This window comes from Pogonomyrmex barbatus, unplaced genomic scaffold, assembly GCF_055798465.1.
Source record: "Pogonomyrmex barbatus isolate J1 unplaced genomic scaffold, ASM5579846v1 scaffold3, whole genome shotgun sequence".
NCBI classification, from domain to species: domain Eukaryota; kingdom Metazoa; phylum Arthropoda; class Insecta; order Hymenoptera; family Formicidae; genus Pogonomyrmex; species Pogonomyrmex barbatus.
Window position 1 is genome coordinate 992,763 of NW_028297127.1, and position 17,482 is coordinate 1,010,244.

The following is a 17,482-nucleotide window of genomic DNA, read 5'->3' on the forward strand; positions in this document are numbered from 1 at the left end:
ATAATATAATATATATGGTAGTTGGATTCTCGTGAGAAATCCAAAATACCGGATGATGAGAGTAGTTCTTGCTTTGCGCGAAAAATTGTAACCCCCTTTTTTCGCTTCGAATGCAAAACTAGGATTGTATGGCTTTACATGCAAAGTGAAGTTCATCCTTTTTCCTACTTATGGGGTGAAACAAGGTCCCTAAGTCCCGTATGGATTTTCGACTTTCCATGCGAAGCGAGGTTTTCGTGAATTTACAATTCTTTCTATACAAAGCGAAATTCAACTCAAACCTGTTTCTAATGTCTAGTTTTCTGCAGGAAATCCCCCCCCCCTCCTCCTCTTCCCCGTAGAGAGGGGGACACACTTCACTCATCATCTCCACTGATATATGTCTCCATCATATATTTTTTAACGCAAAACGAGGTTCTACATAGTTCTTCTTACGACTTTTTATGCGAAGCGAAGAAAATATATTTACTATATATATATTATAAAGTATATATATTAAATAAGTATAAGTATATGTATTTATATTTTAAAATATATTTATACACTGTATATATTATATAAATATATATATATATATACCATATATAGATGTAGAATGAGATTAGGTTAGGTTACGTAATCTATGTAATCTCATAGATGTTTATATATTATATATGTTGTATACATTATATAGAATCTATTTTAGTTGATAGATATCATCTTATATAAAAAAATTTTTTTTTCATTTTCCGAAGTTGGGATCACTTTAATTTTCATATTGAATTTATATGTAAAATTTTAGTTCAATCGGAAGTAGGAATTATTCGAAAATACATCCATTATTTTTAAAAACATAATTATTATAATGGACAACACCGATAAATTACGAATACTGAAAAATGCTATAAGGAGTTATCCAAACTTTCCTGAACCTGGAATTATTTTCCGGTAAGTGCATAACAAGAGCTTAAAAATTAGAGGATCAAGAATTCTGATTTTATATTGATCCTATTTTACATTTATTATCTCACATTATCATTCACATTTTCAGAGACATATTTGGTGCATTTCACGATATTGTAGCTCTAAAAGCACTAAGGGATTTAATTGTGAGACACAGTTTATTGCTTGAAATCGATTTAGTTGTAGGACTGGATTCACGTGGCTTCCTCCTTGGTCCTATGATTTGTATGGAGTTAAACAAACCCTTTTTGCCTATCAGAAAAGAGGGTAAACTTCCAGGCAAAGTTACCCAACAGAAATATTCATTAGAATATGGAGAAGTATGTTCAAAGTATATGTAATTCTGATTATTTGTAAATTATTTTTAATACATAAAATTTCTTTAATACTTATAGGCCATATTTGAATTGCAAACAGAATTCATCAACAAAGGAACTAGAGTTTTAGTTGTTGACGATTTGCTGGCAACTGGAGGTAAAGTATAAAGATTATTATAAAATTATATTAAGATGAATGTTTTTTTGTATACAATGTTTATATATTGTTTATATAAGAACAATATCAAAAAATATGTTTATATTATTTAAAGGTTCCATGGCTGCAGCTATACAATTACTACAGTCAGTAGATGCTAATGTTGTTGAATGTTTAGTAATAATGGAATTAACTTTGTTAAAAGGTCGAGATAAGCTTAGTGTTCCTGTTCATTCTTTTATACAATATGATGATTAGGAAATAATTAAAATATATTCCTCTAATAGAACATTTAGTATACGGACAAAAAAATTTTAATCTTATACTTTTAATAACATAGATTGTACTACATATTTTTGTTATATTAAAATAAAAATATATATTTTTCTATATAAATTTCTATATATTTCTATATATATGTATGTATATGTATAATATATACATATGTATTTGTATATAATTTATATATAAATTGTATAAAAATATCTTTTATATAATATAAAGAAAGATTAATAGATAACACATTTGTAAAAAATATACAAATAATTTTTAAAATATACATATATATATATATATATATATATATATATATATATATACATATTACAAATCAAAATATTTCATTTTGTCTGAATTTAGTGATTTTTTTTTTGTAGATTTTCAAATTAAAGCCTCTGTTTACACATCACTATTTCGGATTGTGCCAGAAATAAATTCTTGCAAAATATATTTAAATAGAAATATTTTTTAAAACATTTGCAATTAATAGTTATTAATAATCTTATAAAATATAGTGAAAATTGTCTTTTTATGCGGGGAAGGGGGCTAAATAATTTCTGTATATTGGTTGCAGTTGTTATAGCTATGAACTTAACTCATTTCGTTTTTAATTATACAAAATTCATTTCCAAACTTGTTTATATATTATTTATTAATAAAACAAAAGGAAAGTTTTCGATATGTTTTACAAACCGCTTGTATTGCTTTATTGAAATATATTTCCATTTTGATATATCTCGCAAGAATTTTTATTATATATTTTCTCGCTTCTAACATCATAATCTGAGATAATAATGACGAAAAGCGAACAGAAATCTTAAATGATTTTTGCATTATAAAAATAGTTTTAATTGATTTTAGATTCTGATCTATGAAATCTCAACGAATCCAAGAAATTTTCTACTTCATACTCGAGTTTTGTTACATCTTGCTGCAACTTTTTATAATTTTTTGAATTGGTATCTTCAAAATTTGGACTTATATCTTCTCTACTCATGCATTTACATTTTTGCATTTTTTCAATTGGCAAATCAGAATTTTTACACAAGTGATAACGAAATTGATCTTTTTCTATATTTGGTAAGAATGTTTCCCATTCCCAATTTAGATCATTAACATGATCTTGAAAGCATTTTTGTACTTCTGAAATATAAGCAACTAATTAATTGTTTAAAATATTTATAAACTAAATTGTAATTCAAATTTAAAATATTATTGAGATTAGATTATAAAGAATATAAAAGAAAAAGATATAAAAATTTTTATATCATTTTACCATTCATTCTTGTTTCATGAATTTGCTTTGCAAAAGCCTTGGTTTCTGCATGTAATCTCCTCTTTTCAAGCAAATCTGTAATTTTACGATACTTGTGCAAATTTTGTTCTTGCATTTTTAATTTTTCCAAATCTGCAATATTGAAATTTTCGATAAGGAATTTTGGATATTCTTTGGATATAAAAGAAAGATAGGGTCCACTATGATTCAATTGCAACAGTTTATCCCTGAAATAATAATATTAATCATTAATATCCTAAAGTGTAATTAATTTCTTGATATTATGTTTTGTCTATTACTTTAAGTAACAATCAGGATGCAATCGTTTTGATATTTCTCGATCTAATCTTCTCGCAATTTTTAATAAATCTTTGGCTCTAATATGGCTTTGAGTGCTGTAGAGTGTTTTAATATCTCCAGATGACTTTATTAATGAAATTATATTTTCTCTTAAAGAGATGCTGTATGCAGCGACACACATTAACAATAGAGAAGGCTTTTGAAAAGATATTAAATGATCCCATAAAATCAACCATTCATCTCCCGATAATACTTCACTCATTGCTGTTTGAAGTAATGGCCATGCATATTCACTACTTGTAATTCCATATTCGCAAAAAAGGTTTAGTAATATGGGATCAGCTTCTAGAAAAATATTTTCAATAATCCCCAAAATATTCAATGGTGGCAAAGGATGATATTCAAACCACTTTTGGCAATAATTTAATAATATACTTAAAATCAATTCAAAGGCAAGTAGAGGATCTTTCTGAAATGGATAAATATATTTTAGTATCTTTAATGCCTTTTAAGCAAATAAAATTCTATTTGAACCATAAGAAAAGATACCTGAAATGCCATAAGAAATGGAAAAATCAAATTGGGAAGAAATGGACTTTGTATCAATAGAGGACACCATTGCAGCAAGCAATTCATTGTCATGGCTAACAATGATGCCTTACTTTTGTCTGCTAAGGGAAAGTTTTTTAAAGTATTTGATGCAAACTTTCCACGCGTTACCTTACTTGCCAAGGCAATATAAGCATTTTTATTACCTGGCAACTTTAAAATAGTAGACCAAATTAATGTACGATATTTTTCCGGATATTCTCCGAATTCTTTTAAAATACACATTAATCGTTTCATATTTAATTCTCGTTTTATGCTTTGTCTAATACATTCCAAATGATCGCTTATTTTGTGCGCGGATATTCTATGTAATTCTAATGGCTTGTCAGGTTGAAGACATTTTTTTGAAATTATTTTGTTTACATATGTTATATATAAACAACCTTCCTGATCTATGTGTGCTATATATTTACCAGCAGACGAAATTATAAACTTTTTAATTTTACTAATAAGAATAGGCGTTTCAAGAAAGACTGATGCGTTTATGTCACAAAATTGAAGAACGCAATTCGAAGATAGAAATGCAAGGATTTTATTCGCTCCACCATCCAAAGGCCATGGAACAACGGATAATTGTTTAGCTTCAACAAAATTCTTAGGCAAACATAGTTTCTTTAATAAACTCCAATCATATGTATTAAGAATAAGTATGTTTCTTGCACCAGCCATTATCATAGCTCTTCCATCTTTTGTAAAGACAAAATCTTTGATATAACGTGTTCCAAATATTTTTGTATCAATTTTGGTGTCCTTATGCAACTGTTTAAATGTCCAAGCTTGCATAGTGTCATTATGATATAACACAACAATGTGACCCGCATTTGAAAAGGCAGCTTTCTTGATTATAACATTTTGTACTTTAACTTTCAATTGATGACCTTTGCTATAGGATTGTAGATCCCATATTATCACTTCGTTTCGAGAACTTGTCAGACAATGTTGTTTGTAAAAGGAAACATGTATTGGTGCTAATTTATGACCGGATAATAAACAAAACTCATCGATATTTGTATGAAGCTTCCAAATCTTTATATCACCTGTATCAAGTCCTATTAGTATCTCCCCTGTGTATATAGGATTAAATGCTAAAAAAGTAGCTCGTCCAATCTTTCCTAATATCTTATAACATGGATTCTCAAACAACTCGACACAATGTAAGTATCCTTTAGTATCTGTTACAATCAAGCATTCCTCGTCATGATCAAAAGCCATTTGCACAAAACATACTCTGGTTGCACAGTGTTGTTTTTCAATGGCTTTAGGTTCATACTTATAACTGTCATTATTTTTAATCAATTCCTTCCAGCTGCAAGTGTACATGATAGAAATATGTAGATAAACAGCAAAAATTAACGAATTATTCAGTATAATTTTTTTAAAGATTTCTTTTGATTCGTTGGTTCTATATTTTCATTACTCTGTCCATTGTCATAATCCTTCTCAATTGTACGAAATAACGTCTCTTCTAAATCAGACGATACATTTTTTTTACAAAAAGCAGCAATATTAAATCACCATCATATTAAATTACCACGAGATGTGAAAATAAATCTAAATCTGATCGATTAATGTGGTTTTTTTCCCCTCACTCTTCAAGTTATACTTCTTTGATCCATGGTGATGTCTTAAGCTTCTTCGTATAGATCACATGACAACATAATTGTCAACTGTATATATCACATTTAATTGCTAATTGTTTAATAAGCGAATGAAATACTAAATGCAGTCACTGATTTAAATTTCGGCGCTTAAGATAGCATCATCTCTATGAGCTTGGCCTTTGAATCCAAGATGGATCGAGGAGCCTCGGATCTTTGCTTTGGAAATGCAGCTAATACCAAGTGCAGCTGAAATGACATGTGGCAAAAAGATGCGAATTGTCGAAGAATTTTCGTGATAAAAGAGCGAGGTGTCTCAGATTCGCAAAACCGAACGCAGTAACCGTGGTAACGTGCGACAACGCTAGTTTACGTGTTATGTCAAATGGTAATACAGGACCCAATCTAAGGATGGTAATAGATTAACCGAGAGTAAATTTATTTGTTAAATAATAGATATATATGCATACCCGTATTTTTCTTATTTAATATGATGAAATTATTTCTCTTTCTCTCTTCCCTTCTCTCTCCAAAAAGATGCGAAATTGTTTAACTCCGTTGTATATATAGCTAATCTCTTTCACGTGTTTACTGGTACGGTTTTACCGTAACGCAAGAGGCATCAAATGACTTTGGTGAGTGCCTTCTCATTGCACGTGGTATTCTATGACTTTTCGACAAACGATGCTACTCCCTTTCGTTTTCGTATCGATACTGTCGCCGGAAAGTCCTTTTCTATGTGAATAATTTCGACTCCCATAGCCAACGAATAATCTATTTATAATGGTAAGAGAAATGGACAAACTGTAAATTGTAATTCTTTTATTTTTCTTACCGATCTTGTGTATTGCATACCACACTTTAGATTTTGTATGTGCGAAGGATGTTTATATTAAACAAGATATATTTTATTATCTGAGTCTCTCTAATGCTTTCTTTATAAAGCTTATTAATAGCTGAATGTATAATTTAATATTGTCGAATTTTCCTACTACATGAGCTTTTTATGAATATTTTTTTGAAGTCTGTTGCTGAATTTCTAAAGGGCCTCCCATCGCATGATGAAAACAATTTTGCAAATTTTCATACTGATAATGGAAATCGAACATGTGTCAAGAGACCATCGGTATATCTTCCTACTAAAGACTATCCTTCCGAACAAAGTAAATATATGTTATGGTGTATTGATGATATATTTATATAATTTTTGTCTAATTTTTATCTAATTTCTTTATATTTACAGTTATAGTTACTGAAAAGACTACTATTTTATTGAGGTATCTTCATCAACAATGGGATAAGAAGGTAAAAAGCAGTAAAAAAGCAGTTAGAATGTATGTATATATCTACAAAATGATAAGACACTATGAAAAAAATTACTAAAATAAAAATTTGTGCCAAATAACGTCACCTAATAGAAATATTATTTTTTAGGTATTCTTATAGGATAAATCGGAATTACAATAAATTTTCAATTTAAAAAAATAATGGATTTTGAGTTGGATAAACTATAAGATACTTTCATTGAAAAATTAGAAGACAAGTAAAATTAATATTTAGCTTTATATTAATAATCAATAATTTGATTTTATGAATCTAATTAGCCAAGTATGAAAATTTATCCAATAGATAATTGCCAATCAACTTAAAATCCTTTCTTCTTTTCAAAAATAAAATATTTTTAATCATGGAATCATCCAAATTTATACTTTTCTATTTGGTGAATATAATATATCTTTATATTCTTTTCTTTTTAAATAAACTATGATGTTTTGTAACTTTTTGACGAATGTTTTGTAACAAATATTTTTTTATTATATTTTGCCTGTTTTATTTTCTTAATAGATTTATTTAAATTAGATTTTGTTGTATAATTTGTCTAGGAATAAATTCTTCAAAACTTCTTAAAATTATTATTTTTTTTTTTCTTTTAAAAAATGCTGATATTCCTTCTGATGATTTTTATCTTCTTATTAATTTTTTAAAATTTGTTAAAGGAAAATTTTTCTATTTTTCTATTTTTCTCTTTATTACTTTTCTCTTATTTTTCTATATTTAATATTGTTTTAATATATAAATATATAAATGTACAAAGTATAAAAGTAAAATGTATAAATATACAAAGAACATTTATTAGTATTTAGTGAGGTGCCTTATCATTTTATAATATATTATAGATAAAACAATATAATATACAGTATAGTAATACTTACTAATGTCTTAATATGCTATATTCTGTGATTGGTTAATAACATCTTAAGAAGATACTTAAGATGGTTTTAAATATAAAAATCAACTATGAATATTAATTTTAATAACTAAATATTGTTAAATATTTTTATCTCAGTAGAAACAGTATGTTTGCTCCATGAAAGAAAGTAGGTCGTTATTCTTTGTCAGTCAATCAGATCCAGAGTGATATGCATTATGAAAATTTGTAAAAATAAAAAAATGATTACATTATTGTTTATGATAGGGATATTACCATATTTCTATTAGATTGGCAAACAAATCTGAATGATTATGAGTGACATAGACACAGAAATAAAGAATACCAACATGGAATAAACTTATACTGGTTATACTGTAATTTTTATCAAATGTTGTGATATATTTTTAATATATAAATTTAATATACAAATTTTTATTTTTCAAATTTAACAAATATGAAATATACTCTATAGAACGCCGATAGAAAAAGAGAGTTCTTATCTACCAATGGTGACTCCCAGGATGATGCATCTACAGTGCGCAGTAAAAGGCCACGTCTTGATCTGAATAACAGCCTTTAAAATATGTTACACTTTTCATATGAATATTCGTATATTCTTGAATAATTGATAATTGTATATTATATAAATCAGTTATTCACAAATGGACATATTCATGGTACAATGCCATGTTATTGCTTAAATATACGGGGAAATAGAAGCTGCAGTCCATTTGGTACCAAGCTTTGAATAGTTTGAATCCATCAAGACAAAGCCTGAATCAATCAAGACAAAGAATTTTACGTTCTAAAGTATTTTAAATGTCAAATGGACTGCAGTCAAGATATATGCCATTTTAATAATGTCTTTTAGTAAATTTATTCTTTTCTTGGTTTTGATTTAATTAATTAATGTAAATATTGAAATATGATATGTGAAATGAGATATTATGGTGATATATTTTAAATGTCCATTCGTCATCAATTGTTATGGATATGTTAAATTTTTCACTTAATATATCAATTGTAAATGAAAAAGATAATTGTTGTACTATTTATATTGCATCATTCTTTGTAGGAATTATTTATTACTGAGAAAAGTAAAATTTACTTAAAAAAGCATACATATTTGCAAAATAACTCATTATTATTTCAAGTTATTTATAGAGAATTTATTTTGTTGTAAGACAAATTTGTAAATTTTTTACATAGGATTATATCTTCTATTATATTTCGAGAAAATGTTAATAAGAAATTAGTACATAAATTAAATTTCAATTATGTTTCTCAATGATAATTATTGTACTTCTGAATATAAATAATTCAAATATATTTTTTATGTCATTCATTTTAGTTTTATTTCGTTGCAATATATCTATGTACAATAATATCAATGATGAAACATGATAATTGGATTTGTATTTCACTGAGCGTGTTATAAATATATTATTTTGCTTGTTTTTCAGTAGACATATATATATATTTGTGATTATACATAATTATAAACATAATTTTTGAACACAAACATTAATATAAAATGAAAATAAATAAACATTATTATTAATAATATCTTGTCTCTTTTTATGTATGATGTAGACTGCATTACACTGGTTACTTTGAAAAATAGGAATCCCTGTATAATTGTGTTAAATGTCACATTCGGAAATATATCTTCTGCTTATTTTTAAAATTTGTGCGGTCAAGGTTTCGATCAATTTCCACCTGGCGGTGTTACATGCATATAGTACAAGAAGAATTTGAAGATGCATCTCGTATCTCGTGTCCTTGCGCATTCTGTGCATGATGTAATGCGAACATAACCAAAAAAAAAATCTTGCAAAAAATATTTACTGTTTATGGAGCGATGTAGAGACACGCGTAGTTTAAATTGATGGCATCAAACTGATGGTTCGATAACTTACGTTTTGAAATGGGAGATCACACCGCACGTCAAGTAATGACAAAACTATTGGCCTATTTACAGAAGATCGTGATTCCGTTACTAAATATAGGATTTATTTTTAGGTTGGAGCTAGTCGTAGTTTGAATCGGGAATCTGCTCGAAAATCAGATTTCTAGAAGGTTTGTGACCTTTATGGTGTAAACGCTGCTTATTTTTAAGTAACATGTTAACTATTACATCTTGTCAGAAGAGAAACTTTAAGAGAATAATGATTATCAAAATTTTCTAAAACAGAACTTCAGGCAACAATGTTTGTTAAATTTCTACAGCCTTGTGTAGCATTTAACAACTTAATTGTCAATTACAATTAATTACAAACTGTTATAAATTTTTCTTACTATTATTAAAGGGACAAAAATGGCGAATGATGTAATAATGAGAGGTAAAGACAGATTACAAGAGATTAGTATGAAATTGGAGCAGAGTCATCTGGTGTACTTGCAAACAGATGATAGTCCTTTGAAGCTACAGCAACGACATAAATTAGAAGGTAATATATAATTATCTGATGTCAATCTCTCTTTCTACATATGTGCGTTTCATGTTCTATTATATAAATTTTAGGCTTTATAAAAGAATACCTTTGCTTAGTACCTAATGAGAATAAGTATGTATTTCAAGAAACAGCAGATATTTTGCATAGATCAGCAGCAACGGTAACAGATTTCAGTGGATATAGAGCAGCAACTGCTTGGAGTGCAATTTCATTATATGCAGCTAATCTTTTAGCTCAGCCTTGGCGGAAAGAATATAGGATAGTGAGGGTAACTTTTGAAAAAATAATTTTGTTATTAATCTTGTTATTGTTAATTTTGTTATTAAAATATCGTTTGATATGTGAAATTGTTTTAGACGTACAGTGGTTATTACAAACATGAAGTAGAGGCAAATTTAATAGGCGCCGAGTTAATGTTTGAACAGATGGGCTATAAGCATACTGGTTTGGGTATATTGACTTTGGAAGGACCGATCGATCCAGATAAGGTTTCAAATGTCAGTAGGGATGCTATTGTAGCTTTTGTGGAATGTCAGGTAATGAGAAACGATATATATATATATATATATAATGGGTCTTGGTGTATTACACCCAGGTAGCAGTTTAGCACTGCATTCCCATTTCCCTCCGCCAAGCTACTCGATCCTGGGCCAGCTTTTCATCCACGTTCCTATTCTTCATGTTTGATGTCCTCGTTCCAGGAACGTCAAGGTCTATCCCTCTTCTTTCTTCCTGGGGGGTCTCCACTTGTATATTTGTTTTGGTCATCTTTCATCTTGCATTCTCAGTAAATGATCAAACCATTTGAGTCCTTCTCTTAATTCTGTCCACTACCGTGTCTCTCCGCATCCATCTTGCCTCTAATTTCTTCATTCGTTTTCTTCTCCAGCCTTGATATTCTATTCTCCTTCTCATTCTATTCTCCAGATAATGAGAAATGATCAATGCAATCAATTATTCAATTAAATAAATAATGTAATCCAGTCATGCAATTCAAAATGCAAATTTAGTACACCTGTGATAAAGTATAAAGTTGCTTTTAAAATTATAGATCTTGAAACAGATATGGGAAAGCGTATCACAGAATTATACCATTTCTTGGCTAGAGGTGCTGGAATTTCGTGAAAATCACGTTGGTACGCCGGAGCAAGCTATTCGAGCGCTAAATTATCGTTTTCTTGAGAAAGTGCATCAAAATCGTGCAAAGGCAGATAATTATAAGGATTTCTATCCACAACAAACGGGCATAGACGTTGTGCCATTGCACCTACCCTATCATCATATCGTGCATGCCAATTACAGCGCGACGATGCCGTCAACCTGTCAAACGGATTACCGGCGTATCGAAGACGCAACGAACATGGCAATACCAGCTAACTATCGATATTATCAACCGGTTAATCACGATTTCATTAATTGTTGCGCCAGTTACGGTTGCTTGTCCTCTCATGGGAACAAATTTTACAGTAACAGCATGCAACCAAATCCATATTGTGCCACGTTACCGGCATATGCAGCCCGAGTGCCGACTGGTAGACTAATAGAACTTGATGTACCGGCGTCTGTTGCGAATTATGATAAAGCTCATGCTTTCCGCAAATCTATGCCCCATCGAATATCGGATTTAGATGAGGTAGACTTTTACAGACGACAGTCAAGCGATGGCGATCATTACGTGGAACATGGCAAAACTGATAGAAAAACCGCTAGCAGATCAAATTCCAACGCTGGAAGAGACGATTATGATACATGGGATTTTGTTTACAAAAATCTCGAAAGCTTAGGTTATTACAAAGATCTCGATGATCGAGATGATATATTACAGCGTAAAAAGGAGCTAGATTCTATTCGCGCGTCCAAACACAAGACGCTCAGGCAAGCAGAGAATGAAGACAAATATAGCGCACACAAGTTTGAGAAGAAGAGAAATGGAAGCAGGATTGAAACGAATGAGATTGATTCGCCCGAAGGAAATGGTAAGAATCATCAGGATATTCTGCCTTTCAAGAAGAAATCCTCATCTTTCGACTTGTCGGATTCGAATAAATATATCGACGCATACAATAGGGATAAGAAGCACAACAGTCAAATTTTACCGATTCCACGCACGCACAAATCTTCGGATCAGATAGCAAAGATTGCGGATTCTTTTAAAAATCTCGATATCGCGCAAATAAGAAAAGAAAAGGAGGAAGAGGAAAGCGAAAAGAGATGGAATTGCGCCACATGTACGTATTTGAATACGCCCGACCGAGATATCTGTGAAATGTGCGCAAAGTCGAGATGCAAAGGGAACGAGGACAAACCACTTGCCAGTGGCGGCAAGGAATGTCCAAAATGCACATTGGTAAACGAAAAAAATGTTTCTATCTGTGATGCTTGTCATACCAGTCTGAAAGATTCTCCGACCTACATATAAACAGACTGAAACTCTTCGCGAAAGAAAAGATTCTCGCACACTTGACAATTTGCGGTTTGCGCAAAGGTATAATATTGCCTGTAAGATATGAAATTATTGACCGAATGCATCGTATGTGTGTGTGTGTACAACACGACTCTTTTTTCAACGACCTAAAATGAAACATGAATACAGAAAAACTTAGAGACATAATATGTTTATAACGCAAATGGATTCTAATTTACATAGAGAAGGTACAAAGATATTTATTTAAAATTATCATGTGGAATAAAAAAATCTTTTAATATAATGACTTTTTTTAGCTTTGTATTAGTATTGTTGTGTTATGGCCTATTGAGGAGTATTGAATAGATATTGGAATTATATATTATACGTCATAACTATTAGTATTATTATAACATTTGACAGCTTGTCATTAAAGAAATTTAATCAAATATTAGGCCAAAGTTTATAAAATTAATGTTACCGAGATTAATTGGAAAATGCATAAAACGCTGGGACATTACTTACTCAAAAAGTATTTTATTATATGTTTGTCTTTATACATTTATATTTCCTTTGTAATTGTGCAATTTATTTTATAATTTAGATGATTGCTTAAAATTTGAGAAACAGATTCTGCTCCTTTCAAATAGATCGATTTAGTTTCCAAAAAGTATATTGCAACAAATTAAAAAATTAGGCGTTGTTATCATAATGAATAAATTGTATAAATGCCATGATCAACAAAATTATTTAAAAAATGAATTAATAGAAAGAGAACTTTTCTTCGATTTGCAAATGATAGTTTATGCAATGTTACAAACTGACGGAGTGTTTCTAACGAGTTCTCTGGAAACAAATTAGGCGTTTGCTGTAAAAACAAGAATGTTAAAACTTTATCAGAATGTATTAAGAATAAAATTATTGCACCGTTGGTTGCAGATTATTGTTGTAACTATTATAATAATACATATTGTACTATATTATTAGAAAGAAAGATCATTATAAATATAACAAGAATTTAATTGAGAGTGCATTCTATTATAGTTTGTGATGAAATTTTATCGATACAACAACGTCTATATTATTGTGTATTGAAATCATCTAGAAGTAGCTATTTATTTAAAAATATTAATCACACAAATACTTATTTATTCATACATTCCTTATTCATCAAGTCATTACAAATACGATTTGCTTATTAAATACTTTGTTAACATATCTCTGCAACATTTGTTTTGTCTTATTTAATATTGTTTTCGACTGTTGAATGTATATATAACTTAGTATATACGTAAGATATTGCGTTTTTATAAGTTTGTCGACATTGCACAAAATAATACATGTATGTAATCAATTAGTTTAATGTAAAATGTTTTGAGAGATAATGAAAAATTTTGCTCAATAGAAAGAGATTCATAAGGATGTTTGAGCTAATGTACTCTAATTTGTTTCACTATCCTGCTTTTGTTTATTAATTAACAGCGTATAAATGAGAGGATTTTGTTGAGTGTACTAGTTTAGCCTAATTTAATGCGTAAAGATAAAAGAAAAATTTATAACGATATTGAAGCTTATATAGACAACACACTGAGATATTAATAAAATAAGACGATTGGCATTTTTGAAAAATGAAAATTTAGTACAGTAACCCTCGTTCTTCGCTTCTCTTAAACAAGATGTATTTCAGAAATACGCTGTCTCACGCGAGAGAAGGTATTAACTTTTAATACGTTTATAAAAGTTTGATATCACAGCTATAATAAAATTGATATTTTTTCATCAACAAAAGATACGAGTATGGTAAAGTATGGTAAACAGAATAAGCAATGAAAAGCATAAATGGTTATATCTCGATATCTCATAGAATTTATATATAAATTAAATAACAATCTGTTGTATAGAAATAACAAATTTAATGTAACATGCATATTATATTTATGTAAAATTTTTATTAGAATCACTTTTGTATAAAAACCAGATAATTTTAACCAGATATTTTTAATAGAATGCATGTATATTTAAATTATTTATGCAAATAAACACATATATATATATATATATATATATATCTTGCAAAAAATTATTTTATTTGGCAAAGAGAAAAATAATGCAGAATATGAAAATATTAATTATCAGCTATTTTCATGGCTTTTTCTAAACATTTCGAAGCAGCTTGATGAATCTTCTTATCCATTTTATCTGCAACATACAATGGAACTTAGTTGATAATATATTAATTACACATAGTAGAAATTATTGGTATTTTTACTTACAAATTTTATGTTTTCCTTTTATAGGGAAATGTATTGGTAGCATGTAAGGATTCTCACAGATAAAAACATATGGACTATCACTTTCTCCTTCTGGATATAATTTTCTATATTCTTTTTGAGGTAAAACATCAGTCACTGTTACACACCCTAATAAGCAACCTGTAGGATAGTTCTCAGGAAACACAATTTTTTCTGGAATTATCATGATAAATTAAGTTAAGGATAAGATAAGTAATTTAAAATAAATATTTTTTACTGACCACTTTTCAACACACGATAATTATGCTTTAACTCAGATATCTCTTCAGAGGAAGGTATTTTAGCAGCTGATGCTATCCACAATCTTCCTCTGTGTGAAGAATACCAATTTCTACCTTCGTGACTGATAATGAGAAAATAATGTTAGTTATTTTAATTACTTGAATTATTTTTAGATGGATGTGTGTGTATATGTGTATGTGTATATATGCTACTTACATTTTTATTCCTGCCACCAACAAAGATGCATAAGGCTGATGCATGCTCAAGCACAAACCTTGATCAAACATTTCCAAATATTCTTTATCCTGTATTCTACCTTCTGTGTCCCATATATGATTTTCTTTGTTACTTGTTTTAGATATTCCCATCTCAACAAACTGAATACAATAATAATAATGTATAATGAAGAATGTATGATCGTTTAATAATATAAATAAATATTCAATATAATTTATCTTGATTTGCTATCTTACTGTTGGACAATCAAATTCTATTGTTGGACAGATATTCGAATTTTCAAAATTGCTATATGGTATCGTTTTATCAAGATTTTCGAATTGCAAATTGATGGCTTGATCTTCATCAACTACTACTCTTCCCATAAAATCTATAGCAACCTTCCTATCTAAACGTGACGCATGCTTGCGGGATTGCATTTCTTCTTCTTGTTTTTTTAATTTCTTACGTTCCTCATGGGAAAGCCAGATGCTATTTGATTGATAATAATCTGACTCATCATCAATAACTTTAGTACGACGGGCACTATAAAATATAAATTAATTTTATGAGGATGATGATTAATCAATGCCTAATCTTCAGATGTAACATACCTATTGCGATCAAATTCAAGAAGTTTATCTCTTTGTTTAAGCGAATCTTCAAGAGTTTTGTTTGGCTTTTGGTCCATTAGTTTAGTATTCAAATTTTCAATCTGTTTAGTGTTACTTCGAGGTACTACTTGTTCTGGAGAACAAACAAGTTCTCCACAAAACAAACATGGACCCGGACCTTCTTGTAGACAGACTATTCTTCCACAATTAAGACAATTGTTAATTAATTGATGTTTACTTGCTTCACAATCACATTTATGTCTACCTAAAAGCATTATTTATACAAAAAAAAATTTATACAAAATATTTTTCTTTATATATTGTTTGCACAAATTTATTATAGATATTAGACATATTAGATACCTTTTAAAAGAATATTTCCATGTGATAATAAATTAACAAATGTACTTTTCTTCTTTTCTATCTTCTCAGGCTTTATCTCAGGTTTTATGGACTCTTGTACCTGCCCTGATAGCCAAGCCTGAAAAGACAGATTATGCACAAAGTCTATTATTAATTTCTGCTAGAAAATCAACAGATTGCTAATAGATTCTGTAATATCTGAATGTTAGCAAACTGCTGCCAAAAACCTGACAGAACTGTTGACATTCTGTGCCAGCAGATTGGCAGCAGAAATCGAGCAGGATCTGCGCAACATAATTTGATGACAGAATCTACTAGATTTCTACTGCCAGTCTGCTGACACAGAATGTCAACAGATTCTGTCAACAGATTCTGTCAACAGAATGTAAGCAGAATGAGATCTCAGATGAAGTCAGTCTGCTAACATTTTCTGATTAAATCTGTTGCTAGTTTGCCAACATTTTGCTGACAAAATGATATACAAAGTACTCAATAATTTTTTAATAGTTGTCTTATAATTTATTTATTATATAATCTTGGAAAAATAATAAAATATGTACCTGAATGTTTTCTTTTCCTTTTCCCTTCCCCTTTTTCTTGTCATTTTGTTTCTTGGGAACATCGTTATTATCATTTGTTTTCTTATATCTAACTTGATTGTTATAAGAAGCTAGAATGTGATATAGAATTATATAATAATTTATTAACAATCAGTAATATTTTTCAAAATTTCAGATTATCGAAACTTACCATGTTTCTTCTTTAATTCCGTTACAAATTGTCTATGTTTTGGATCCTCATTATCCAATAAAGTTGCAAAGAAATCGTCTAAATCTCTCTCATTTTCTATATGCAAAATAGACCTGCACAAGCATTGCACAGCATTATGCAAGTAATTATAAGATTTTCATTATCTACTTGTACTTACTGGACTAAACTGTCCTCAATCGGAAAGTATAAGATCTCAGATAACTTTTCTTGTAACCACTTCTCCATGCTTCTTAAATAATGACGAATAAACGACGTGACAAATGCCAATAATGACTACGTTTACACGGCGACTTTGGGTGCGATCCACTTGCTGCTACAAATACCTCGAAACATTTGTTGATTAACCAATCAGAACAAAAAAAATATTATGAATTGATCAATCAAAAATTGCTTTGAAACATTTATAGCACCAAGTGGATCGCACCTATTAATCC

At 29.3% G+C, this 17,482-nt stretch overlaps 5 protein-coding genes across 12 annotated transcripts; 3 read left to right on the forward strand and 2 right to left on the reverse strand.

The window, feature by feature from the left end:
* The first annotated feature begins 116 nt into the window (after positions 1-116).
* Positions 117-1,812, forward strand: Aprt (adenine phosphoribosyltransferase). 3 transcript variants are annotated; one of them, XM_089080119.1, is made up of 5 exons: positions 117-509; positions 782-927; positions 1,031-1,262; positions 1,338-1,416; positions 1,532-1,812. In XM_089080119.1, the coding sequence occupies exons 2-5, from the start codon at positions 845-847 to the stop codon at positions 1,672-1,674; spliced, it is 537 nt and encodes a 178-aa protein (XP_088936245.1). In that variant the 5' UTR covers positions 117-509; positions 782-844; the 3' UTR covers positions 1,675-1,812. The 3 variants fall into 3 exon arrangements, with proteins under 3 accessions (XP_088936245.1, XP_011639741.2, XP_011639750.2); XM_011641439.3 differs by having other exon boundaries at positions 119-486; XM_011641448.3 differs by having other exon boundaries at positions 299-414.
* Positions 1,813-2,328: 516 nt separating this feature from the next.
* LOC105428928 (TBC1 domain family member 31) lies at positions 2,329-5,287 on the reverse strand. Its single transcript, XM_089080110.1, is given in 4 exon segments — positions 2,329-2,838; positions 2,972-3,198; positions 3,271-3,781; positions 3,784-5,287. Coding segments are annotated over 4 exon segments (2,451 nt in total). The 5' UTR covers positions 5,201-5,287; the 3' UTR covers positions 2,329-2,542.
* Positions 5,287-9,254, forward strand: LOC105428881 (DET1- and DDB1-associated protein 1). Of its 6 annotated transcripts, none has more exons than XM_011641498.3 (5): positions 5,287-5,892; positions 6,049-6,113; positions 6,503-6,641; positions 6,722-6,783; positions 8,163-9,254. In XM_011641498.3, the coding sequence occupies exons 2-5, from the start codon at positions 6,105-6,107 to the stop codon at positions 8,268-8,270; spliced, it is 318 nt and encodes a 105-aa protein (XP_011639800.2). In that variant the 5' UTR covers positions 5,287-5,892; positions 6,049-6,104; the 3' UTR covers positions 8,271-9,254. The 6 variants fall into 6 exon arrangements, with proteins under 6 accessions (XP_011639800.2, XP_088936248.1, XP_011639832.2 ...); XM_089080122.1 differs by lacking the exon at positions 8,163-9,254 and adding an exon at positions 6,916-7,256 and having other exon boundaries at positions 6,096-6,113; positions 6,722-6,814; XM_011641530.3 differs by lacking the exon at positions 8,163-9,254 and adding an exon at positions 6,913-7,256 and having other exon boundaries at positions 6,096-6,113; positions 6,722-6,812.
* A 221-nt stretch (positions 9,255-9,475) lies between these two features.
* On the forward strand, positions 9,476-14,185 carry tamo (PUB and ZnF_RBZ domain-containing protein tamozhennic). Its single transcript, XM_011641553.3, has 6 exons — positions 9,476-9,641; positions 9,713-9,769; positions 10,000-10,140; positions 10,215-10,414; positions 10,503-10,682; positions 11,198-14,185. Exons 3-6 carry the CDS (start codon positions 10,008-10,010, stop codon positions 12,563-12,565), a joined length of 1,881 nt encoding a protein of 626 aa, XP_011639855.2. The 5' UTR covers positions 9,476-9,641; positions 9,713-9,769; positions 10,000-10,007; the 3' UTR covers positions 12,566-14,185.
* Positions 13,665-17,475, reverse strand: LOC105428945 (activating signal cointegrator 1). The gene is made up of 10 exons (XM_011641566.2): positions 17,206-17,475; positions 17,028-17,140; positions 16,838-16,947; positions 16,278-16,395; positions 15,915-16,179; positions 15,558-15,846; positions 15,301-15,461; positions 15,084-15,205; positions 14,824-15,015; positions 13,665-14,749 (listed from the first exon to the last, which is right to left on the reverse strand). Exons 1-10 carry the CDS (start codon positions 17,271-17,273, stop codon positions 14,676-14,678), a joined length of 1,512 nt encoding a protein of 503 aa, XP_011639868.2. The 5' UTR covers positions 17,274-17,475; the 3' UTR covers positions 13,665-14,675.
* Between the last annotated feature and the right edge of the window lie 7 nt (positions 17,476-17,482).